This window comes from Lepidochelys olivacea (genome assembly GCF_965140295.1).
Source record: "Lepidochelys olivacea isolate rLepOli2 genome assembly, chromosome: 2".
NCBI lineage: Eukaryota > Metazoa > Chordata > Testudines > Cheloniidae > Lepidochelys > Lepidochelys olivacea.
Window position 1 is genome coordinate 211,490,303 of NC_140412.1, and position 20,538 is coordinate 211,510,840.

At 40.9% G+C, this 20,538-nt stretch overlaps 1 protein-coding gene across 1 annotated transcript in view; it reads right to left on the reverse strand.

The window, feature by feature from the left end:
* The window catches only part of DNAH11 (dynein axonemal heavy chain 11), a 299,590-nt gene that overhangs the window by 111,392 nt on the left and 167,660 nt on the right, over positions 1-20,538 (reverse strand). The window contains exons 55-57 of the mRNA XM_084618686.1: positions 18,101-18,262; positions 6,298-6,531; positions 4,319-4,465 (exon numbers count right to left, since the gene is read on the reverse strand). Coding sequence (XP_084474812.1) covers positions 4,319-4,465; positions 6,298-6,531; positions 18,101-18,262 — 543 coding nt within the window. The remainder of the gene's footprint in view (positions 1-4,318; positions 4,466-6,297; positions 6,532-18,100; positions 18,263-20,538) is intronic.

Below are 20,538 nucleotides of genomic sequence, written 5' to 3' on the forward strand. Positions count from 1 at the left end.
ACAATTAAAATATCACACAAGCTGATGCTTTAGTTTTATTTCCATTTTCTGATTTCCCTAATTTTCTCTTCCTTGTTCTTGTTTATTGTGCTATTACTCTTTGCTTCTTGGTGGCTGGAGGAAGTTAAGAAGCTATATTGATTTTTAAGAAAAAAAAGTAATGGAATGGGAGACAGAAGGGTGATTTCAATCAGTCCACTCCTCCAAGTGGAGATCAGTATTAAAAACCTATCCCCAACATTTTAGTTGTCCAGTTCAGGGCGGAAGTTCCTACAGGTAAGAGCTCCTGAGCAATATCTGAATTGCTGGGGAAGCTGGAAATCAAATGTACAATCACATGTAAAAATTAGTTGGACTAGTGAACATGATGATCCAAGTGCAGCACACACACCAAAAGCATTGTTTTAGTCGGAGGGGGCAGTCAGAGTGGTTCCAGCCTCACTCCCCATGCTTACGCCATGTAATTCTAGCATCCACAATACCTATACTCCACTGTACTAGTGTGACAGTGTGGTTTTCTGCTTTGAAGGGGGCAGGTTCCTTATTCGAAAGCAAGACATATCACAATGCATTTACAGCTGTACAGCTACTCTGGGTGATGTCAACCTACCACATCGAAGAGTGACTGCAGCTGCCCACAGAGCAACTGCCATTGTTTACAAGCTCAAAAGAAGTGATACCTATACGCAGACTCTCTTGACTCCTGTACAAGCTCCAGCTTACACCACGGGTCTGGTCCCATCCAGACCCGTCCTTCCTCTCTGGATGATTCTGACGTGATCTGACCACCCCATCCCTCCCCTCTCCCCTATAGGCAGGGCATCTCTAAAGGCGTCTAGTAAAGGCATCTAGTAAATGCTTTAAAACTTGCAAAATCCCTACACCATTAGCTTCCTCTGATGTTCTGTAGTAGGAGCACCCTGGAACCTCCATGTTCACATGTTTTGTACAAAATATACCTTCTGAGGTATCATTTTAAAAGTCTTGATCTGTTGAACATAAATATCCCAGGTTTCAGAGTAGCAGCCGTGTTAGTCTGTATTCGCAAAAAGCAAAGGAGGACTTGTGGCACCTTGGAGACTAATCAATTTATTGGAGCATGAGCTTTCGTGAGCTACAGCTCACTTCATCGGATGTCCCATTGGATTGTATGTACAGCCATTGTATGAGCAGTGTTGTTACTGGAATATGCTGTCAGGCTGGGAACACCCAAAACCAACCTTTCAGTTACAACAAAGGAGTAGCCATCAGAAGCCATACAGTGTTAATAGCTCATCAACACCTATAAAGAAAAGAATCAACCATCCCAGAGACTCCTTAGAGAAATCACGTACGAAATAGAGACTGCTTGACCAATGGGAAGTGCCTGATCCCATCAAAACAGCAAGGATCTTTCCAGCAAGCTGGAAGAAAATAAAAAAATAAAAAAAGAAATGACATCATCTCTTCGTCTCTCTTCGCCCCTCCCCATGTCAACAGCTGGAAGCTCCTCTGGAAGACAAAGGCTTTGAACTGGGGAAGTTTGGTCCCAGGCTAGAAAGAGAGTCCAGTCTGTGTATAGAGGAACTGTAACCTGGTTGTATCATCTGTCAGGGTGAGAAAAGCTGTTTGATTCAACTCTTGCTTAGACTAAAAGTTTAGGATTAAGGTAACTATCTCTGACCTTTATGCCTACCATTTAAAATCCTTAAAATCTATCTTTCTGTAGTTAATAAACTCATTTTGATGTTTTATCCTTACCAGTGGAGTTGTCTAAAGTGCTTGGGAAATCTGCTCAGGTTACAAAGGCTAGTGCGTGTCCACTTTTCCACAAAGAAGTGGCAAACTAGGCAATGAACTTGCACTGGCAAGGGTTCTGACCCAGTGCAAGATGGTACAGTTCTGGGGTGCAAGGGTGGGGAGCTGGAAGGAATTGGCTGGAGCATCCGTATTGATAGTTCATGAGTGGCTGGGAGATCATGTATCACAGGTATGTCCCTGCCTGTGGATGTCTGTGTAAGTTCAGTGCTTATTAGATGTTTGTAGCTTGACATCAGCATCAAAATGTGAGGGATACCTCAGGTTGGTGGGTTTAGAGAGGCTCAGCAGTTCCACAGGCCAGGCTGCACACTGGGGACCCTGTCACACTTCCCTACTCTAAAGGTTTTAAACTAAAGTAATTAAAATAAGTGTGATTAATTGCCAACATTCCATGGTTTGAAAAATATTTATAAACTGCTTGAATTCTCATTTGCTGATCACATTTTATAAAAAGTTTCAGGTGCAAATTAGTCTTTATAGACCATCTGCAGCTTTTTAAAATATCTTGGGATTAGTGTCACACACACACACAGATAACTTCATCCCAATTAAAATGTTTTAGCAGAGCAATAAGACAAGTAAAGGGAATGTTGCAATTGTTATAGGCAGGAGGCTTTGCCTCGAGCCTGAAAAAATGGCCTGGGATATCTAATTGTGTTGTACCTAATTGCTTAATGAAGTAATTTGAATTGTGACAAGGACATTCCTCAATCCTAAATCTATCAGAAACATGCAGAACAGATGCAATAAAAAGTCCACTGAAAGGTGATTGAAAAAAATGGGGAGCTTTTCCTGAGCAATCCAATCTGCGCAAGTTTAGTGGTGCTACTTTGATTTTAACATGTATGGCAAATCTTTTAAATTCTTGTATAAAATGGGATTTGCCAAGGTTAACGTCCATAATTAGCATAAAGTGGAGAGATATAAGTAGAAACTGGAGCAGACCCTTATTGTATCAGTGGCAAAACAAAAAAACACCGTCTCTAACGAAAGCAGAATGAGGCTCAAAAAGTTGCATTAAAACAATAAAGCACCCCAAATAGTAACCCTTGTAGCAAGTCAACAGCTATGGGATGAAGGATAGCCACAAGGAAAGGTGAAAGTTTTGACAGCCCTACAGACAGCATAGTATGACCGTGACTGTTCTCAACTCAGTTTACAAAATTTGTTGTGACTTGAGTTACCTGTCCCTACACCAAAACAGTTTAATTGCTATTCTGAAACATTAGGAAAGTCGTCTCTCTGATGTCGGTAATGGAGACAACACACAAGTTTTCACAGCAAACTGCCAAGCTTGCAGAAGTCCATTAGGCCACAGGGACTTCAACAGATCAATAGCTATGATAACAAAGGTATAGTCACTGTATTTTTAGTGCAAAAATAGGATGCTTCATTTCGTGGTTTAAACTTTTCGGTTCAGGATAAAACCCTGAATCTGAGTCTAGTTTCTTTGTCTTTTTAATAATAAAATTGATAGATAATTCCATATGCTGAGTAGAGCAGAGAAAAAGGATGAAGATTCGAAACTGCTTACACATAGGGCAACCCTATTTCCCAAAAGGAAAACAGGACACTGCATGGGACTAGCCTGAGCAACCCCCCGACCCTGATGCATGGGGCAGGCATGAGCTGCTTGCCCAACACCTCCCCCTTCCCATCTGGGGCTGGCCCAAGCTGCTTGCTGGAGCACCCCGGCCACGCGAGGCTGGCATCACTGCTTGCCCAAGCTCCCCTCCCCACTCAAGCCTGGTGTCACTGCTCATTCAAGCCCTGCCTGCCCTGTGCCCCACCTCCACCCCTGCACAAGGCTGGGGCTGGTGTCACTGCTTGCTCGAGCTCTGCCTGCTCCCTATCCAAGCTCTGCATGGGGCTGGCATTGCTGCTCACACTTTTTGACAAAGGTGGGTATTTCTCCCATTTGCTCTTGCAAATTTGATCAGTTGGCAAGAGCAAACAGGAAAAATGCCCCACTTTTCCCAAAAAAGTCGGGATGGCTGGGACAGGGCTTATAAAAAAGACTGTCCTGGCCAAAACAGGACATGTGGTCACCCTACTTATACATTCCATGGAAGGATTTTAGGATTCAAAATTTGGAAATAAATGTAAGGCAATGGAATGGACTTTGATATCAATTGAGTTGTTCAATTTAATTACAACCACAAAGCCTTTAGAAACCTAAAGTTCTCAGAGAAGACTCTGTGACCATTACTGTATTACAGATAGGCCCGATTCTGAAGATCCACATCCATTATATGCTTGAATGAGCTCAGTATTTATTGTTCTTTCATATCATTAAAAGCTAAAAGGTTGAGAAAATGCATAATGTAAAGAAAGTTCAAATGATAATCATGGTCTGAAATGCTGTTACAAGTATATACTTATACTTGTAACAGCATTTCAGACCATTTTTTAGACTTCATGCTCCCTAGAGAGGAAGTTTTTCAAAACTGTTCACCTACAAAGGTTTATTTTGTGTTAAATATAGCTCAACAACCCTAAATGGTGGAATTAGACTGACCTTTCGCTCCTCTGCATCAGCAGTGGCTCTTTCCTGGCTCACTTTCTCCGTCTGAAGCCCTATCTTAGTAATCAAAGCTTCAGCATCTTGATTTCTCAGTTGTAGTTCTGCCTCTTGAGAGGCTAGTTTGGATTTCAGGTCTTCTACCTGCAGTGCAACAGAGAAGAAATTTTTTGGAGTAGCCATTAATCAGGCACAGTTCTGGAACAAGTACACTTCCTGAAGGGGGATGTATAACACTTGGATATAACTTGTACTTTAGCTTTGTTTTCAGTTCCATTTCAAAGCAAAATAGTATCCATCCCTTATTTTTCATCTTCACTTGTTATGATTTGTTTCCATACTACAGCCCCATTTCTGTAGCTCAGGGGAGAAGTTTGTTGCTTTCTAAATGAACTAACAAAATTATACAAAACAATCAAACCACAACCGCCAAAACCTCAGCCCCTCCTCTGATGGGCACAAACCGTGATCTGTCCAGTTTATGAGAGACCAAGGTTGTTCTTGAAACCAGATGTCTAAGCAGCTCAACAAGGTGCTGCAAGCCCTGACGTAGATGCAACTGTATAAACACCAGCAACAGGACATGTTGCAAAATGCTCATTAATCGCTCTGAAAAGCCTTTCATAGATAATTTTAATGGAGATTTGCCGAAGGGTTTACATAATAAATAAATAAATAAATAAATCAGGTTTTGTTTAACAAAGGCTACCTGTCTGTTGAAAGAGCAATTTATTGCCTGACATACTAGTCGCCCACATCAAAATATTCAACAACAGTATTTTTCCATGCATAATGGAAGGGCTTAAAATATATATTCTTCTTATTCTTCTTTGGTTTTTCTTACTCATTCAAGCACTTTATCTGCTTGTTGGTCATGATATGATTCTGTATCAAATCAGAAGAGATAAACTATAACCTGATACAGACAGGTGCCAAGTCAGTAGTAGTGGCTTTAAACCTCAAAGCCAGCAGAAGATCTGAGAGCTGTTCTGTTTGTTTGCTGGAAAACGTTAAGATGAAATGCTGAAGCGCCCCCCCCCCCCAAAAAAAAAAAATTATTACACAACCTCTCCCCACCTTTGCCTCTGTTAGAACCCTGGGAATCTTCCCACTTAACCCTCTTGAGGCATTGTTTCATGAGCACCATGTGATATCCTAAAGCTGACTGTTAATACAGTAATAAAAAGCTTTTATGTTGGCTGTTTACTTTTTTCACATCCCTCAGCTTGAACAATAGGAATAGTTTCCCCCCTGGTTCTCATGCACTAGCACAAAGTTGCAATGGTATGCAAACACCACAACTGAATGTTCTTTCTAGTTCTATAAACACAGGGACTTCTTAGTTTTAGCAAACAAATTGCCAGCCATGAGCATGTGTCTGAGGCTGAAAAGGGAAAAGAGGATCCAAAGAGCTTTTCCCCTCCTGGTATCCCTGTGCAGAGACGAGTCACAGTTTGGTGGGGAGCACAGGCACTGTTTACAGCTAACTAGCTTAGCCTCCTAAAAAGAGACAGGAAGAAATGATGGCATGGCTTCACCCCTCTAACCCTCCCTTTCCCATCAGCCAGCCAGCTGTCACAGACAGGAGCACGTCTGTACCTTCTCCTACGGTGGCCCTGCTGCTACTGCACTCTGAGACTCCCAAAATTTCTTCTGGGGCCCTCCTCACCCCTCTAGGGCAGGCTCTGACTTTGAGCCACAATCTAGCTCAAATGTTAAGATAGTAACCCATTTCCTTGACAGTCATCTACACGTACTTGGGAGTTTGAAAGGCACCACATAAAATAAAATCCAGCTTCAAAGACCTAGTACAGCACTGAACTGGCAGTGCCAGAACTCAGCAGCCTACTGAAAAGGTGCAGAGATGTTTCAATATAAGATTACTAATATTGCCACGGTCAGATTGAAAAAAAAATGCATCCCTTAGAGGAGAGAGAGAGACAAGAGTATGTCTTTCCTTATATGTGATAATTTACCTGAGAAGCTGTTGTTTTTAACTTCTGAATGCCATTCACCAGATGTTCCATGCGCTTGGACATCTCCTTGTATTTCTTCTCCAGCAGGACCTTATAAAGTGAGATTTGCTCCAGGAAACTTTTTGGAGTGGTGTAATTGTACCGCCTCTCGTTCTGATAATATTTTTCACTCATCTCATTGACACTGGTGTGAGCATAGGCCATAAAAAGGCAAATGGAATCCTGAACACGTGGCTGAAAACATCGAAGGAACAAAAACAAATCTAAATGACAGGGCAAAGGAATATTTCAAAGATTAAATACAGTTATATACCTCAGAAGCAGTTACACAACTAAGGAAGGATTGCCAGCAATAGTAATTTTCAAACTCCATTTCAAAAGCATAACCCTTTCAGTGCACTAAACAAAGTATTCAAGTAATCGAACTGAGTCTCCCCAACTTTTTACAATTTAGAATAATTCTCACAGTACTCACAAGACTTTCATTGCCACAGCAGTTGAGTGCTATGCATCATTTCACCATATATTTGAGACTACACCCCTTCTCCCTGAGGCCCCGTCCCACACTGTGCCTTCTCTGTGATCCTCTGCCTTCGTGCCACCCTTTCTTCCTGAGGCCCCGCCGCTGCATACCTCTTCTCCTCCAAGACCCCATCACCCACTTGCTCCCCTTCTCCCATTGCTCGTCCTTCCAGCCGGTAAAAAGTGATGAGACCATGGCCCCCTGTTCCAGCATCCCTGATTTGAGTTATTTTTAAAAAACACCAACAGAAGGCTAAAAATGTTAAGATCTATAATTAATCACCATTGTACTATTAAGTAGAGTTAATGTGCTAGGAATTTGATATTTCACTTCTGGAACTCTTGATTGAAAAATAGTGTTCAGGTCAAGTAAAAAAATGTGCATGATGGTCTTGCTCTGATTCCACTGATCCCCACAGACTCCCACATATGTCATAATCCCCAATCCAGTTCCTACTTGAAGTCAATTGAGGATACCGCCATTGACTTCAAAAGAACAGGATTGCACCCAATCTAATGCCATTTGAAATCAAAGGGAGTCTACTGACTTCAATGAGTATTGGGTTAGGCAATTAATCCATTACTTAGTGTATGTCAGGGGTTCTCAAACTTCATTGCACCGTGACCACCTTTGGGCAATAAAAATTACTACGTGACCCTGGGGGGGGGGGGGAAGAGGGAGGGACTCAAGCCTGACTCAGCTCAAACCCCCAGTGCGGGGGAGGGGGGTGTCAAGGTTCCTTCCCCACTCTGAACTCTGGAGTACAGATGTGGGGACCTGCATGAAAGACCCCCTAAGCTTATTCTTACCAGCTTAGGTTAAAAACTTCCCCAAGGTATAAACTTTGCCTTGTCCTTGAACCGTATGCTGCCACCACCAAGTGTGTTAAACAAAGAACAGGGAAAGAGCCCACTTGGAGACGTCTTCCCCCAAAATATACTCCCAAGCTCTACACCCCCTTTCCTGAGGAAGGCGTGATAAAAATCCTCACCAATTTGTACAGGTGAACACAGACCCAAACCTTTGGATCTTAAGAACAATGAAAAATAAATCAGGTTCTTAAAAGAAGAATTTTAATTAAAGAAAAGGTAAAAGAATCACCTCTGTAAGATCCAGATGGTAAATACTTTACAGGGTAATCAGATTAAAAAAACAGAGAATCCCTCTAGGCAAAACCTTAAGTTACAAAAAGACACAAAAACAGGAATATATATTCCACCCACCACAGCTTATTTTACCAGCCATTAAACAAAAGGAAATCTAATGCATTTCTAGCTAGATTACTTACTAACAGAAGTACTGAGACTGCATTCCTGATCTGTTCCCGGCACAGACAGACAAACCCTTTGTTTCTCCCCCTCCAAATTTGAAAGTATCTTGTCTCCTGTCATAAATATAAAGGGAAGGGTAAACCCCTTTGAAATCCCTCCTGGCCAGGGGAAAGCTCCTCTCACCTGTAAAGGGTTAAGAAGCTAAAGGTAACCTAGCTGGCACCTGACCAAAATGACCAATGAGGAGACAAGATACTTTCAAAAGCTGGGAGGAGGGAGAGAAACAAAGGGTCTGTCTGTATATATGCTGGTCTTTGTCGGGGATAGACCAGGAATGGAGTCTTAGAACTTTTAGTAAGTAATCTAGCTAGGTATGTGTTAGATTATGATTTCTTTAAATGGCTGAGAAAAGAATTGTGCTGAATAGAATAACCACCATGTCAAGGTTCCTCCCCCACTCTGAACTCTAGGGTACAGATGTGGGGACCTGCATGAAAAACCTCCTAAGCTTATCTTTACCAGCTTAGTTCAAAACTTCCCCAAGGTACAAAATATTCCATCCGTTGTCCTTGGACTGGCCGCTACCACCACCAAACAAATACTGGTTACTGGGGAAGAGCTGTTTGGACGCGTCCTTCCCCCTAAAATACTTCCCAAAACCTTGCACCCCACTTCCTGGACAAGGTTTGGTAAAAAGCCTCACCAATTTGCCTAGGTGACTACAGACCCAGACCCTTGGATCTTAAGAACAATGAACAATCCTCCCAACACTTGCACCCCCCCTTTCCTGGGAAATGTTGGATAAAAAGCCTCACCAATTTGCATAGGTGACCACAGACCCAAACCCTTGGATCTGAGAACAATGAACAAGCATTCAGTTTCTTACAAGAAGACTTTTAATAAAAATAGAAGAAGTAAATAGAAATAAAGAAATCCCCCCTGTAAAATCAGGATGGTAGATATCTTACAGGGTAATTAGATTCAAAAACATAGAGAACCCCTCTAGGCAAAACCTTAAGTTACAAAAAAGATACACAGACAGAAATAGTTATTCTATTCAGCACAATTCTTTTCTCAGCCATTTAAAGAAATCATAATCTAACACATACCTAGCTAGATTACTTACTAAAAGTTCTAAGACTCCATTCCTGGTCTATCCCCGACAAAGAAGACCAGCATATAGACAGACAGACCCTTTGTTTCTCTCCCTCCTCCCAGCTTTTGAAAGTATCTTGTCTCCTCATTGGTCATTTTGGTCAGGTGCCAGCGAGGTTACCTTTAGCTTCTTAACCCTTTACAGGTGAGAGGAGCTTTCCCCTGGCCAGGAGGGATTTCAAAGGGGTTTACCCTTCCCTTTATATTTATGACATCTCCTCATTGGTCATTTTGGTCAGGTGCCAGCGAGGTTATCTTAGCTTCTTAACCCTTTACATGTGAAAGGGTTTTGCCTCTGGCCAGGAGGGATTTTATAGCACTGTATACAGAAAGGTGGTTACCCTTCCCTTCATTTTTATGACAGGGGCAAAGACAAAGCCCAATGACTTCAGCCCCAGGCAGGGGGCCTGTAACCTGAGTCCTGATGCCCAGGGCTGAAGCTCTCGGGCTTTGGTCCCGGGAACGTCTAAGCTAGCCCTGGCAACCCCATTAAAATGGTGTTACGATGCACTTTGTGGTCCTGACCCACAGTTTGAGAGCCACTGATGTATGTATATTGTACTCACCAATGGAGCTTTTCTTCATAACTTCTTTCCTATAGTTTTAATTTGACAATCCTACTTTATGATCCTTTAGAATGTATAACCTCTTCCAATATACTACATGGTAATCAAAACAGGCAAAGCATATTTAAAGCTCTTGAAAGGAATAATATTTACTCACGTAGTCCCATGCCAAGCACAAAACATGGACAAAAGTGAAATTCCATCTTTATCCACTTAGCTTGAGTTAAACGGAAAGGATGGGAAGGGACAGGACAAGGAGCGTTCTAAGCGCAGGTCTTTAAATTATTTTCATTCCAAAATTCCCAGCAGATGAGATATGCCACCCTGGGGCTTTGATCTGGAGCACTATTTACTGAATAAAGCTTGGAATGAAAAGCTAATTTTCCATGAGAAATGTTTTGGGCTTTTTATTAAAAAAATACAAGTCTAAGAAAATTAGAGTCACTAGCATATATACATATATATTCTGTAGAACTTGGAGCTTGGGAAAATACTTCTTGGGTTAAACTTTTTTTTCCATTTTGTCCTCTCTGACTTCTAATGTACTTAACTTTATAATCTGTGGAGTCACATCTCCCTCATTTTAATGATTATTTATTGCATTCTGTACAAGACGAACCCAGTTCAATTAATCAAGGGAAGCCTAAAAATCAATTAATATGAATTAAATGAGCTACACCAACTCTTAGGAAAGACACACATAATTTACCAAAGCATTGTCAATAATGCTTAGAGATCTTTTGGAAAATTGCTCGTGAGTGGTTGCTGATGCAGTTAAATGTTTCAAACCTACATCATTAATATTACAATCAGGTTGGTGTAGACTTAGAATTTTTCTTAGTGAGACGCCTCGTTATATTTTGTGGCTTTAAAAGCTAGCTTTAAAAAAACAGTTTCACCTGTGATTGCAATAACAGAAATCGGAAGCAGGAACTAAACACAGAACGATTGCATACATGGAAAGTTGAAATAAATTGCCTTTAAAACAATAAATTAGAGTCTCCACATCCTTTGTTGGAGCCAAGGTAGCATAACCCAGCTAATATAAAATACAATACAGAAATCTGTTTCTTAAAGCAAGGAAATGAACAAAAATATTTTATGCACATTTGGTCACAAGCAGAAATCTGTTTCAGTCTTTTACTTTTAAATGTCTATTATACACACAAACACTACAGTACAGATATCCATCCTAGCCAAGGGCAACCTTCTTACAGAGTAACTGGCCCCTACCCAATCATGATGCTTATGAGAGGTCTCTACTCAACAGTCCTGAAAAGCACTCTTTAACAACAGTTTCATTTGTAAATCAGTGAGGGAGGAAGTGGGTTCCGGTAGAGCTGCAAGTGGCCTGAGACAACTTGTCTCAATGGGGCAAAATAACTATTGTTATCAAGCTTAACAAAATGGCACAGCATGGGAGATATGCCGAGCCAGAGAGCAGCTGGTTGTAATTCACACTGTTTTTCAGAAAACTCTAATCGTTCCCGAACAGACCTCTTTGATGATTGGTCTTCCCTGCATTTTCAATTTGTCACTTTCTCTTATGATAAGGTCAGCAGTGACAGCACTTCCTGACATTAACAGCTGTGGCTTTTAAAAGGGTCATTGTGGAACTACTAATTGCAGTAATTTCATTAGCATAAATTATTTATTCTGCCATTCATTTATCTCTCTCCTTTTTTTAATGCTACATTGCCTTTTTCAGTATAAGCCCATTCAGAGATGTAGGCAAAGAAAATTATTATCGCTAGTTTGGCCTTCTTTACGTAAAACTAGTTGACACTTTCAATTTTTTATTTAACTGCTGATCACTAAGAAGTATAAAATAGCAACAAGCCAATAACCAAGATTACCAAGTTCTGAATCAAGAATATTCAATATTCCTAAAGAGAATGTGGGAAGAGGGGGGGAGTTTGTACCTAATATGTAACAAAATACAAAGGCAAAGTCTTTTTTTTTTTTTACTTCCGATGCACCAAGGAAATCACTTTATTTTAGATCTCGGCATACTGGCTTTTGTGCATGCAAGAGCTCAGACGATCCTGTATCCGCTCTGGGTCACTACTGGAGTTAAGACAACTTTTGTCTGAATAAGGAAGGCTATTTATTGCTTTTCTCAGGATCTAAACTAGTCATTACCAAACCAGCTATTTACCTTCTGACTACAGATCTCAGCTTTCACCAACAAGTTCCGTTAGCTGAAAATGCACTAAGCAACAGCAGAAATGACTGATGCAACTGAACCTCTTGATTGTGTAATTTAGGCAGTTATCGAAACAGGGAGGGAAACCTACCCATTGTTAGAATTGGAAGCCAGGAAGGGATGATATTTCAAGCTGCCATTATGTCATATTATGCTGGATTTCACTGTATCTTATGCAAGGGGTAGAATGACAAATTTTCTTAAACGAAGTGCAGAGTTTAGTACCAAGCTTCCAGCACCGTAGTGGAAGAGAGCATAGCAGAAGAACTTCAAAGGAGTGGGAAGGGTTTTTTTGTTTTTTGTTGTTTGAATCATAGAATCTCAGGGTAGGAAGGGACCTCAGGAGGTCATCTAATCCAACCCCCTACTCAAAGCAGGACCAATCCCCAATTTTTGCCCCAGATCCTTAAATGGCCCCCTCAAGGATTGAACTCATGACCATGGGTTTAGCAGGCCAGTGCTCAAACCACTGAGCCATCCCTCCCCCAAAAAAGGATGGGAAAGAGAGGTTAATTGTGGAGCCCCTTATTTTATGTTTCCAGTTGATACATGACAATACAGTTGGTTGTGGGAGGTGGAGATTACGTGGCATACTAAGATTAGACAGATGGGCCAATACCTCAGAGAACACACTTTACAATCGTTATTTCAGCCCCAACCAAAGTTGAATAATGAAGAGTTAACCCTATACACCCAATATATGGCATTTAAAGCTCAGCATCTCTACTTGGGGTTCTTTCTTTTTGCCAAGCTGTGTTAATGTTTATCAATTTGAGTTTTTGCTGTAAAACATTTAAAAAACCCCACCAGAACCAACTTGACTTCTACTCTGATGCTCTACATTTCCTCCCCAGTCTCTCTTTATTTGAAGCTCCTTTTCTCTTCCTACTACACCACACTATGGCCAGTACCCTTCCAGAAAGACTCCTACAGCTGGAGAGGATGCTGTTGAGTAAAGCAAGTCACTTTCTTTTCTCAGCTGCACACTTTGTTCATTGATTCATAGTTTAAGGCCAGAGGGATCATTAGATCATCTGCTCTGAGTTGCTGTATATTGCAGGCCATTAAGTTTCACCCAGATACCCATCGTTGAGCCCACTAAATTGTTTAGGCTTTACTCAAAAGTATCTTCCAGAAAGACACCCAGTCTTGATTTGAAGACATCCACCAAATGCCCTTGGTAGTTTTTTCCAATGATTCATCATCTTCACTGTTAAAAACATGTGCCTGATTTACAATTTAAACTTGTCTGCTTCAGCTTCCAGCCATTGGATCTTGTTATACCTTTCTCCACCTTTCTCCAGCCCTACAGTACCAGTATTTTTTTCTTAATGAGAATAATTATAACACTGTAAATCAAGATGCCTCTCAATCTTCTTTTTGATAAACGAAACAGATTGATCTCCTTAAGTCTCTCACTTTTAGGCATTTTCTCCAGCCCTGGAATCCTTTTTGTGGCTCTTCTCTGTACCCTCCCTAATTTTTCAACATCCTTTTAAAAACGTGATCAGAATTGTATGCAGTATTCCACTATTGATCTCACCAGTGCCATATGCAGAGGCAAGGCAAACACCGCCCCCCGCTCTCTACTCCCCTGTTTATACATGCAAGGATCACATTAGCCCTTTTTGCCATAGTATCCCACTGGGAGCTCATGTTCAGTTACTTTTCTATTATGATCCCTCGATCATTTTCATAGTCACAGCTTTCCATAATAAAGGTCCCCTTCATTCTGTATAACTTTGTATTTGGTTGTATTACAGGTTTTGTTTGTATGGGTCCAGTTTACCAAGTGATCCAGACTGCTCTGCATTTCTGCCCTGTTATCATCGTTTACCACTCCACTGATCTTCATATATTTTATTTTGAGTCTCTTCTGGGTATTTCTAGCCCTTGCACAGGAAGTAAGAAGAGAAAGAACTGAGTGCAGGTCTGGTGAAATCCTGCTGCTAGGATCAGTCAAATAGCTGAGTTTTTTTAACACAATTCAAAAATAAAGCAAAAAGGAGTTTACTGAAAATTGATGTGGGTTTTGCAAAAGAGCCATTGTAAATCCTCTGTTAGTCCAAATGAAGTTCTTTGATTAGACTTTCAGTCCCACTGAACATGGTGATATGCAATAACCATTGCCTAGTTGCATCCAGAGATTCTAGTAACCGATGAGAATGAAGCTTTGGGATGTTGCCAGTTCTTCCCCTGACCCAATCCCAAAATACAGTGTTAGACTTTTTAAACAATAGGTGTAAAATCCTGGCCCAATTTGCCTTTGGTTTCAAACTCCTATGGGCTCCAGTGGGGCCAGGATTTCATTCTAGAGGTGGGGAGAAAGCTGGTTTTCTCTCTTCACCTGTAGATGCTGCCTAAATGCCGAACCCTAAACCAACCACAAAATCCAATTACTCTCCATCGGCCTGAATTTCTTCTGTTTCATTTCACCACAAGAGAGCTGGCATTAAATTCAGAGGTTTATTTTTAAAGGGGCCACTCAGCTGTACTATTTTATTTGTTGTGATTTTTTTCTTTTAAAGCACAGTTTCAAAACCTGCCTCAAACTCAAACCTCTTGTAGTTACTGCGGTTTTCTTAAAACACAGGTTTGGGACAATTAAAAGTTGAGTGTAGGTTAAACCAATAACCAAGTGCTTAACTGTAGATCTGGCATTCATCTTCCCAAGTTACTGGATGACATGATCATAATACATGCCAACAGTTTGGACACAGGTGAAGCCTCCTCTGATAAGAGGCGATAAAAGGATATCTAAATATCTAAAATGAAGCAAATTGAATTGCCCATGAAACACATCAGCGCTACAAATGAAAAAAGGAAAATCCCACCCACATAAATCCCTTTCAGCTGACAGAGGCGGCCAGATACCAGCTAAGGGTCTCTCTGTTCTTCAGGGTAATCCTCTCCCACCCTACTTCCTTAATACATCTCTGCAGCTCTCCTGACCCTCCCTTTGCTCCCCATTCCTCTCTGATCATTCCCCCTTCACACTTTCCACTACTTCTCAGCTGCCCTCTTTGCTATGTTACTCACCTCACCTGCCTTTCTGATTCATCTCTGCTTCTCTTCTGTCTCCTTTAGTATTTTTTTTCTTTCAAAAAGACAGCTGTTATAGCTGCTCTGTCCTTCTCTGTTCCAGGTCCACCATAACCCCTTCCACTGCCACCTCCCTTGCCTGTCTTTTTATACCTTGTTTTACCATGTTAGTCTTCTAATTGGCTTCACATACCCACTGACATTATCTGGACTGTCTCAGCCATCAAATGATACTCTGAGAAGAGAGAGTGCTGAGACGAGTCTAAAATAAATGTCTGATGATGAAGATAAAAACGTCAAATTATTTTGTCTATTGGGTCAACTGCCATTTATTTCATTATTAGGCTGAACAGGAAAAATATTTCTTAGGGACAGTTATCCACTCATTTGTGCCTCTGTACAGAAGAGAATCACATATGCACATATCCTTCTGTTAATGACTTATTTCCAGATGTCCAAAGCAGGTACTTTATACTATGTAAAAACATTCTTAGCAAAGGGTCTGTTAAAAATGCCTAAACTGAGATGACCCATGTTGTGTTCTTAATGGTGTGGATTTCAATTTATTAAGGAAGTGATCAAAATTTGTATTCATTCAAATCAAAATAAATGTGCTTAACCTTTAGACAAAAGGAAGTGCATCATAAACATGCTCTCTCTTCTGCACATTATCCTTATTTCTCCTTTAAACTAAACAGGAATGTGTAAGTTGATAAAACAGCAAAAAAAAAATTATATATATTCAGGTGTCCTACCACCAACATCTCTCTAAGTACCTTACAAGGCAAGGTTGAGCTGTTTTTATCAAAAACAGTAAGGATTTCTAAGTCTCTCTCTCTCTCTTGCTCTTAGAATCCTATAGGAGGCATCAGTATACCACTGTAGAGCGGGCTACAGCAAACAGTGATGTGAGACACTGAGATAAGAAGTGAAGCAAGTCTCTCCATAGCCAGTAGATGTCATTGGTCACGCTTCATATCACAACTTGCCTGGCACTGATCACTGTCAATGACACAAGAGGTAAAGGACACAAAATAGCTCTGCTACCAGGATGTAAAGATCACCAAAGAGGGCCCTCCATCCCTTCTTTACTTTATTCTTTAATGATTCTGTATTTTTTCCTTATGAATGGAGCACAAATACTGCAGTCTCCTTCACATTAAAATTTTATTCCCTATTCAGGCTTTTCAACTAACTAATAACTAAAGTCTATCACAGAAATCAGATGTTTATCAGTAACAGAAAATATATTAATCCAGCACAAAATTTGTTGTCTCTTTTCCCAAAGTTCCAGTCCTTATTGCATCTAACTGGTGGCATCAAGTTCTGCAAGTTCTTTTCTAAGAGCTCTTATCTTACCTGTTGCCACTACCAGACCTTCAGTTGCAGGTTTTGCCATCCCCACAGCATTCGGTTGCCTGGAAACTCTCCCTATGGGGTTTCTCCTTAATGCCAGGGGATAGCTGACTTGAGATGCTAGGCTCTTCATCTGCACTCCTGAAATCCTGTGCTTCAGGTCTTTACAAATCCCTTATATCACTAGATGGACCCAGGAAAATGGAAGTACTGTCCCCTGAAAGTCAGAGTTTCTACACACTAATTGCCACTGAACCAAAACCAACAATGTCCCGACATCTTTCTTGCTTATAAATGAAACTGTATCAGCACCCTCTCTGCATTAAATTTCCACACACATTAGATTCTAACTTTTAAAAACAGCCACATGTGGGGGAGCGAGGGGCTAATGAACCAACTTCTCACATCTGGAGATCAGAGTTCAAATTGGCACGTAGCTCATTAGTGAAAATAGTAGTCTACATCACAAAGCCACCACACAAGCTGTTATCAGACCCTTGGCAGTCTCTGACCAAAGGAGGTTGAATACCATAATAGTAAATCATATATTAAAGTCAGGATCCAGCCACCAATGCATATAGAAGCTGGCACACCAGCCTCTGCTGAGAGTCCCTCTCCTTCAGAGCCACCAAATTCACTTACACACTACTTTAGAAAAACAACTCAGAACCTGCCATTGTGAAAAGGGAAAGGATCCATGGTCTTCCCAAAATCCTGGGATGCAAAATTCACAGAGGAATATTTTCAGAGTTGTTGAAAGAGATTAAACATATTTTCTGGATTAACGTGAACTATATAGGAGCAAGCACTGTAATATTAGGAACTGGATTATCTACGCTTTCACATCAGTTTCTGCCATCAGCATCCGTAACGATGCCAGCTGCCTGATCAGATATACACCCTCACATCCCTATCAGGCTGAAAGAGGGACAGAAACAAAACACCCTTGAAAGAAGGAGGTCAATGTCCTTTAAAAGTCTTTTAATGAGTAGCTTTCTCCTTTCTCCATACTACCCCCAAGACAATACGGGAGAAAAAACACAATTGGAAAAATGCTGTCAGGCTGTTTAAAAGCCCATCACAGGAGCTATGTTTGGGCTTTTTTTACACACTGAAAGCCTAAAAGGAAACATATTGTCATGGGATTTTTTGGGGTGGGTCAAGTTTCAGACCCCAGTGTAAGGGGAGGAAATAACTCTGTCCCCAGGTTTTAAACTGCTGGCTGCATTGTGTGTGTAGCTGCTGGGAAGATTTCAACCTGCCCAGAACTTCAGTGGATGGAAAACATTTAGCTCTGCTGAGGTAACAATCTGGGTTGTAGACTGCAAATGTTTGGGGACCCCATTTATTACTGTGCTAGTGAACACCTCTAATTATACTGACAGGGTTAAATCTACCCCATGGCCCGGGGCAATCCCATGTCTGTGGGATCTCCAAAAGCCCAACATCCAGGGAAATTTTGGGAAAGATAAGCCATGCACTCTCAGCACTGTTTCCCTCCCCCTTCTATGACCCCATGTCATAGAAATGCAGTCAGTAGCTGGAGTAAGCTTTATAACCTTAAAAGACAATGAATATGCAAAAGGAATGAAAAAGGAAATTGTTTTTCCAGCTTATTCAATTATTGATCTTTCAGGGATCTGTGTTGCTTTCTCATCTGATTGACGAGCTTGAAACTCTGTACCTCAATCACCTCCGTCTCCTCAATGAACCTCCTGCTGACGGAATACAGGGCCTCCTGCGGCCACTCATGAAACCAGTCAATAGCTGTGCAGTTAACTATGGCTGGGAACTTCCGAGCTCTAACTCTCAGCGTGGAACCAACTGGAGAGAAACACAAAATGATCTGCAGAGATGAGGAGGGAAAAGAGAGTAAAGAATTACATGGCAAGTTGAGGCGATTAAAGAAAGGAATGTAGTGAACCATGGCAATGAGCCATTGCAAGTGGGTTCACAGCTGAAATTCCAGTCAGCCTAGCAGCTAATGAACTTAGGCAAAAAACAGTTTTACCTGATGCAGATAAGTTTTACTCACTATATTGTATATTATACAAACAATGCCTGCCTGTCAGTTCTTCCCCTCCCTCCCCAAGCTAGTATCAGTTATTTAGCTTGATGTATATTAAAATCAGTAATGTGACTGTAAAATTTTGTCAACACAGAGACAGTTAGAGAGACTGTTAGATTGGCTATGTAGGTTAAAGTAATATCTAATAATGTTTCAAAATCTCCCTGCAAGCTCAAAAGGCATCTGAAAAAAAGAAAAGGGCTCATAGTTTGTACATGCATTTCCAATGATCACTCTTTCTGGAAAGCAGACTACAGCTTCCACATCAGGGCTAAAACATCTAGGTAAAATATAAATAAATAAATAAAAAATAGATAAAAAAATTAAATAAAAAAATAAACTAAATAATAACAACAATTAATACCACGATGAGACTATTTGTTGATATCAGTGTCTTGCAAAAGCTACTCCAGAGGAGCTGGTGGAGTGGATATTTACTCTACTTAACATCTTTTTAGAGCGTTATGTTTGATTTAAGATAATTAGCTGACTGTCAAGCATTGGACTGTCAAAAGTGAGAAGGAGTGTTTTTTTGCCCATTTCTACCCTCCTAGATGAAATACATTGTTTCTCTTATTATTTAGGACTACTTCATATCATGTGGTATCAACATCTGTTTGAGTAAGTATCTTAATACTATTAGTTCCAGTGGAAAAATACCCAAATAGTACTTTCACTAAAACGTCCAGAATTGATTATAATCATTCCTAATAACTGCAGAAGCCAGGACAGAGACTGGCGGAGCACTTTAGATAGATGATAGGTTTATTCTGCCTCTTTAGTCATCTGTCACTGCTGTTATAATTTATTCACAGAAAATTGTCAAGAAGCAAAGTGAGGCCAGCTGAAAAGGAAGAAAAGCAGAGAGATAAAGAAAGCTGGGGTGGGGGAAATATAGAGGGGTGAAATAAGAGAAGTCAAGGAAGGATTAAAAATAGAGGGGATTGGTCAGGAATAACATTTGGCAGGGATGACAGACCTTTGGGAGAGGAGGGGAAAGAAAGACAAGTTGGGATGAGTGGCTTCCATACAAAAAAAATACCGAAGACTAGTTACTACAGAACAGTTTTCTACAAATTCTTCCATGTGGGAGTAACCCATATGGACAGGTTGCAGAGTAACAGCCATGTTAGTCTGTATTCGCAAAAAGAACAGGAGTACTTGTGGCACCTTAGAGACTAACCAATTTATTTGAGCATAAGCTTTTGTGAGCTACAGCATCCGATACAGGTGCATCCAATGAAGTGAGCTGTAGCTCACGAAACCATATGGACAATTTGTTGCAATCAATCTGCACTTATGCGCAAAGGTGAATAAATTCCAGCAGCAATGACCCCAAACTACCATTCAAATAATGAAGATTATGCTCAGATTGTAAATTCTTTGGGGGCAAGGACGGTCTTTTTCTTATGCCGGTTTGCCATGCTTCATAAAAGGAGACCCTCATCACTGACTGGCACCTCTAGAGTCTGTTGCAACACCACCACCCATGTGGCTTTTGTCACTTTGCCGTTGGTCTCTTCTAACTTTGAAGGGCTTGAAATCAGTGCATGGTTATGGGGATTTCCGCCCATGCTTCCGCCCTTTCTACCAATGTGATAAGGAAATTGTTGTTGAATTCACAATTAGTGGTGTAGGGGCAAAGTGGTGCTTCCTCCTGATGGTGCTGGCTCCAGAAGCAGGACTGTGTGATCACTGACAGCTTCACAGAACCGCTGGCACTGATCTCAGAGGGAAAGGCTACTGGCCAGAAGATTAGCATAAAGAGCACAATTTCAACAGTCCTTTTGCAAATCATTATGGAGATGGGGGGGGGAGGAGGAGGAGAGAGTGAAAGACTGGCAGAGAGGGAGAAGAAAGTGATGGGAGAGGAGGTGAAGAGAGATGAAGTAAAGAAGACAGACAACTGTTAACATGAAAATACCAGCTGAGTTAGTAAGAAGGCAACTGGAGCTGTTACTGGGAAAAATCCTACATATAAAAAACAAAATTAAGGCCCCAAATCCATGCATTTGGGATCATGGTCTCAGTTTTGCACTGCACCCCTCATCATT